This window comes from Elephantulus edwardii, unplaced genomic scaffold, assembly GCF_000299155.1.
Source record: "Elephantulus edwardii isolate Elephantulus edwardi_28Jun2011 unplaced genomic scaffold, EleEdw1.0 scaffold00096, whole genome shotgun sequence".
Taxonomy (NCBI): Eukaryota; Metazoa; Chordata; class Mammalia; order Macroscelidea; family Macroscelididae; genus Elephantulus; species Elephantulus edwardii.
This window is the reverse complement of record NW_006399846.1, coordinates 4,001,859-4,007,823: the sequence shown is the minus strand read 5'-3', so window position 1 is coordinate 4,007,823 and position 5,965 is coordinate 4,001,859. Positions and strand designations below refer to the sequence as shown.

The window sequence follows — 5,965 nt, the reverse complement described above, 5'->3', positions numbered from 1 at the left end:
GACTCGAGGGCACATAACAACAACAACAACAGGTTGGCTTTGGCAGCCAGCAACAACAAAGATGTATGCGTGTCCCAGCTGTGATCTAGCCTCTGTATGGAGTTGATTCCATTAGCAAATGCTCCTCAGGGGTGAGCGGGGGCTGGGACAGAGTCTTGGTCAGGAGTGGGTTGCCCAGCAAGCCAGGGAAGCACAGGTTTGCTGGTGCTTACTTATTAATTAATCTGTAGTAAGAAGATTAGTAAATAATCATGGTTTATAAATTCAAAAGAGGCTTTGATTCCGTGAGAAGGTGCTGTGGGAAAGAGTTGTGAGAGAGACAGATACCAGCCATACCTTGAAGCAGAATCTTTGATGCAGTAAAAAAAAAAGAAATGTGAAATTGCTCACTGCACATTAGTAATTATGCCTGTGCTTACCTTGTTTATTGGGACATCCATCCTGGGCTTTGTTGTCCAGTACCTGACCAGGCCAGGTATTCACTATTCTGTCCCCAAACTGAAAGTGCCCCTGGTTGGTAATCAGAAGGAAAGATGTGGTAATCTGCTCCTGGAATGATTTCAGCCTCAGGGACCCTGTCAGGCAGTTCTACTTTGTCCTATGCAATCACTGGGAGTAGACATCAACATAATGCTGACAGGTGGGGTATTTTTGGTCCCTAAATCAGTCCGTTCTAAACATGGTGGGGGCAGGTTGATGACTTGATCCTTTCATTTTTCCTTTCCTGCCAGTTCATGACCATCTCCCTCCTGGCTAACTACAGCTACTTCTGTCAGCCAGTGGACTACAGCAGGAGTGAGCTCGCCCTAAGGGTATGGCTACAAAAGGGGAGTGTTACTCAAGGAGAGGTGGGGAGGAGGGTTTGGTGGGAAGCACTTCCTGACAACTGGAACCAGTGTCAGGACCAAGAGGGAGTCAGGTGGGGCATCAGCTGGGAGAGAGCGCATCAATGACTTGATAGCAGTCTTAAGAGTTAAATGACCTCGGACCAAAGCTCAGCCCTCCCAATTACTGGCTATGTGACATCTAATTTTTCTGAATGTCAGTTTTCTTACCTATAAAGTGAGGACAATAATGTCTCCATTATAAAAGGAAATGACAACAACACATGAAAGTGTTCACACTAGGTCTGGCGTGCTCATGCTGAGAACTTTCTATTGTTGTTTTGTGTTATTGAGTCAAAAAAACTCATAGCTGACCCTCTAGTTAGTTTTCAGAGGCAATTAAAACACATGGGAGGAGAATTCCCTTCTTTCTTCTGTGGAGCAGCTGGTGGATTCAAACCTTGTGTCTCTGGGTTGACAGCACAACTTCTTACTACTGAGCCACCAAAGCTTCCTGAGAATTTGCTCAGTGATTGCTATTTTATTCATGTGAGCTATTCTGTTCCAAGAAGTCCTAGTGGCATAGTGCATTATGTGTTGAACAGCGAGCTGAAAATTGACAGTACAAATCCATAGCTGCTCCAAGGAAGAGAAATTAAGCAGTCTGCTCCAATTAACATTTACAGCATTGGAAACCTGATGAGGGTAACTAAGAGGAGGAATCCTTTGGACAGCAGTGGGTTTGGCATACAATACTGTGTTTCAACTGGAGACAGAACAAAAGGCTTATTGGGAGGATGCTTGAAATGCAGAATCTCATTGATTAAAAATCTACTTTTCAAGAAATAGTCTTTCAGGTAATCGCAATACTGTGGACTGGAGCACATTGAGGAGTCCTGTAATCACACTATGTAGCTTCTTCTTCTTCACCTGCCAGTAGTATCTGCTTGTAGACAGGCCAGTAATGTGGGCACAGGGTCTCGGACGCAGAAAAACAGGCAAAATGTGAGGTTGAAGCTAAGTTTGCAGAGATCCCACGAGCAGGGCCACTGACTGATCGAACTTCCTCTTTCTGACCAGCAGATGGCGAAAGTGTGCTGGTGGTGTTTCTTCTCAAAGGCGGTTGAGTTGCTTGACACGGTAAGCCCCTGGGCGCTTGCCCAGTTACCCGTCAACGCGGTCCAGGATAGTATCAGCGGTGTACTGTGCAAATTCTTCTCTCCAGAGACAACCTCAAACCTTGTCGGAAGTTCTCTGGGTTTTCCCAGGCACTTGAACCTGAAGCTCATGTCAGAGCAAAGCCGAGATTCAGGTACCTGCCAGAGAAAGTTTGATTCTTGACACCACAGGCTTGAGTGAGCCCTACTCTTCATCCTTCCTTGCACCTGCATACAAGTAGGTGTGTGATCCATTAGTAGCCAGGCTCCAGGTGAAATGAAAACAGAGAGCCAACCACATATCAAACCTTGTCATATGTAGTAGCTACAGTCACCAGGCAACAATAGCTATTGGTGTTTTCAGGGATAAGAAACCCTCCTGATCAATGGTAGCGCTTGGGGGACTCAGTGGGTGGGCATGGCTACGATATTTGGATAATGATAGAGGGGGAGGGACTTTCAATTACCAGTCTTTTACTAGAATGAGGTCTGAGTGAAAGCTTTGGAAAGTTAGCTTGTAGGTGTGTGGGTCCTGGGCAGGAAAGTTCAGCACCTGAGTTCGCTTGCCAGTACTCCCAGAGGTGGGATATGGCATTAGGAAGAGTCTTGTTCTGAAATCAGACTGCATCAAATCCAAGTTTGTTCACTTATTGATCTTGGTCATTTACTTAACCCTTTTGTGCCTCCATTTCCTCATCTGTAAAATGGAGATAAAAATTAGAATAAACTTCATAATGTCATTACACACACATACGTAAATTACCTTGTACATAGTATTATAAAGGTGTCCAACTCTTATTCTTTCCCCTTAGTTCTACTCTCTCACTTGATAAAATCAACAGAATCACCCTACCATGTTCTAGTTATAGATGAGGCCCCAGGAGAAGGGTAGAGAGGAAAGAAGACTCTCAGAGTCAACACCATCTCTTCTTCACCTCCAGGTCTTTTTTATCCTACGAAAGAAGCCAGACCAGATCACCTTCCTGCACGTCTACCACCACGCCACCATGCTCCTCAACTGGTGGGCTGGAGTCAAGTATGTGCCCGGTGGACAGGGTAAGTGACCCACTCCATGGACAGCCCCATTTCCTAACTCTGTGAGACTGGTGTCTGCTGGACTGAGTCTAAGAGTCAGTGTGTAGCTTCTGTGATATCATGGCTTTCCTCTAAGGTTTTCCCTTCCTCATGGCCATAGGAAAGTTGCCTTCTTTATATACTGTCTCTGTTGTTGCTCAAAGCTTCCTAGTTGCCCTTCTGTGATCTACGGAAACAATTTAGGGGAGATGCTAATAACATCAGTCTAGAAAGTGCAGAAAGCACAATGGACAATTTCATTTAGTGTCCTGTTAACCTCAACCCACCATCATATGCTCACAGGGACTCGCCCATGATAGCGCCTTCCCAAGAATTTTTAAAAATTTATTTTCTTTATTCTGCCGCATGAATGAACTATTAAATGCTTATGGCTTTTGGATAAGCATGGCCAGATAATAATTTTATTCACTTTTTAAAACTAATTTTAATGAAAGTTTACAGAGACTTAGGGTTTCCAATCAGTCATTGTTGCACTCCCTGCCCACCCCTTCCCCCCAATTTACTCTTCTTGAAAAGTAAAAGAAAAACTCTTCCATTGTTATGCAATCCCTCTCCCCAAGTCTACTCCACTGTGTAGCCTTCATTCTGGACTCCTGTCATGACAATAATGCCCAATCATATATCCCTTTTAAACAGTTCTCTCCCTCATCTGTTTCAATGCAGTATACATCATTCATCCCCTCCTTCTTTGTCTTACCTCAACATCGACGTCAGTCTCATTTTACAACAGTGGCCCTATGCAATATTTGCCCTTTTGTGACTGAGATATTGCACTCAGCATAATGTCCTCCAGGATCATCCATTTTGTATACTATGTCATGAGTTCCTTGTTTTTCAATGCTGCATAGTATTCTATTGAGTGAATATACCAAGCTTCTCTATCCATTCGTTTGTTGATGGACACTTGGGTTGTTTCCAGCTCTTTGCTATTGTGAACAAAACCGCAATAAACATGGGTGTGCATACCAAAGGATTTTCTCTTACACAATTTGTAGAAGTGCTTTCTGCTGTTTAGGGGTCCTAATACAAGAAAGAAAAACCACAAGAAACCAACTAGGCCCAGCTCCACTTATTTTTCTTTATCTCCCCACCCTGCAGCCTTCTTCATCGGGATGCTTAATTCGTTGGTCCATGTCTTCATGTACCTGTACTATGGACTAGCCTGTCTGGGGCCCTGCATGCAGCCCTACCTGTGGTGGAAGCGCTATCTTACCATCTTACAGCTGGTGAGAGTACCCCTTCAGCTCCTGGGGCCCTCCATGAGCCCTTTTCTAAGCTGTCCCAGTGACTTGGTATCTGGCTGTAAATAAGCACTGCTGAGCCATGAGCCCGTCTTTGTTTCTCCACTTGCACAGTTATCAGAAGAAGTCATATTAGATCTTAAAACCAATTGTAACTCACTGACTCGATTTGGGACTCTGAGCAAGTCAGATCTGCACTTCAAATCCCTTACTGTCTGTGAAGAGAGAGGGCTGGACTATATGATCTTAGATATCAGTGTTCCATTGATCTGTGATCACTGGTTTGACTAACCAGGATCCCAAGATCTTATGGGTTGGGGAGCACCACTGCCAGGTGGTTGTGACACCTTGGAAAGTCTGTTACGGAGCTCAGGATGAGTAGGACTCATTGCTCATATCAATATGACATGGTTGGAGTAGGTCAAGGGATGATCCAATCCAGGGCAAGGGTCAGAAGGATTCTCAGGTGCATGGGCATGTGAATGACATGGAGTGTAGGTTTCAGCAGACGTTATTGTTTCTCTTCCCCTGACCTGTGGGAGATCAGCTCTCTGTTCATCAGTGGTGCCCCTTCTTGTTCCTGCTCTGGAACAAATTCACACTGTTTCTAACTGTCACTCTCCTCACTCTCCTCCAGTGCCAGTTTGTGGCCATCACTACACACTCTGCCTACAATCTCTTTGCTACATGTCCCTTCCCTGATGGATTCAACATAGCCACCCTCCTGTACACCCTCAGCCTCTTTGCTCTTTTTCTCAACTTCTACCATCAGACATATCTGAGGGGCAAGCGAGAGAAGCTGACTTAAAGGACTCAAGGACTGAAGCCATCTGGAAGACAGTGCAGCCCTCAGCCAGCCTGTGCTAAGCAGATACCTCTTGACCCACATTTCATCCTATGATGGAAGGAGAGCTGCCTCCTTCCCAGACTCCAGAAAGGAAGAAATAGACTCAATTTCTTTGACACACTTGTAAATGTGTAACTGCCCTGTGAATTTATGAGTTTGTTTGCACATTCACTTCTTTGCTAGATATGAGTCCCTTGTGGGTCTTACTCTCTTGTCACAGCACCTGGTGCAGAGTAGACACTCAATAAATGTGTGCTGATGAATGATGTGAATCTTGTCTTCCATGACTGACATGTGTTGTCTCTGGTGATGAGCAGGGCTGTGTGTACAGAAGAAGTCAAGGCTGGTTTGATACCTAATCTTACAGAGAATATCCCAGGGGTGAGGGTCTGCTGACTTCCAGTGTGGTGGTGCAAAGAATTACTACTTGTATTTCCTTTTATTAATTCCTCATTGCCAGACTATATGTTAATAGATCTGGTAATTCTGTATGCATGAATTGAGAGGGGTGGGGGCAATGTGTATATATCTAGGTGTATTTATCACTATTTCTAGGCTGGGAATATGAGTAGAACAGCTGGATTCTGCAAAGGTGATTTTCTTGTTTGGGGTTGAGACTAGGTAAAGGCTGTTGCTCACAACATGATATGAGCTGATTGGATTTGGCCTCATATTTAAAAAGGCTTTTGGGCTTGAGGGCCTGTGGTCCTTGGGCCGGTTTTTGTGGATCTTCTGAATAAAACAGGTTTGGAAGCAGTAGTGACACCTGCTTCCAAAAAAAAACCTCACTTCCAGAAACTC

The 5,965-nt window shown here is 44.6% G+C and overlaps 1 protein-coding gene across 1 annotated transcript in view; it reads left to right on the top strand.

Moving 5' to 3' along the window:
• LOC102871386 (elongation of very long chain fatty acids protein 4-like) overlaps positions 1 to 5,125 on the top strand; it is a 12,068-nt gene extending 6,943 nt beyond the window's left edge. Inside the window, exons 3-7 of the mRNA XM_006891362.1 lie at positions 732 to 812; positions 1,908 to 1,964; positions 2,923 to 3,037; positions 4,175 to 4,302; positions 4,955 to 5,125. Coding sequence (XP_006891424.1) covers positions 732 to 812; positions 1,908 to 1,964; positions 2,923 to 3,037; positions 4,175 to 4,302; positions 4,955 to 5,125 — 552 coding nt within the window. The remainder of the gene's footprint in view (positions 1 to 731; positions 813 to 1,907; positions 1,965 to 2,922; positions 3,038 to 4,174; positions 4,303 to 4,954) is intronic.
• Positions 5,126 to 5,965: the final 840 nt, after the last annotated feature.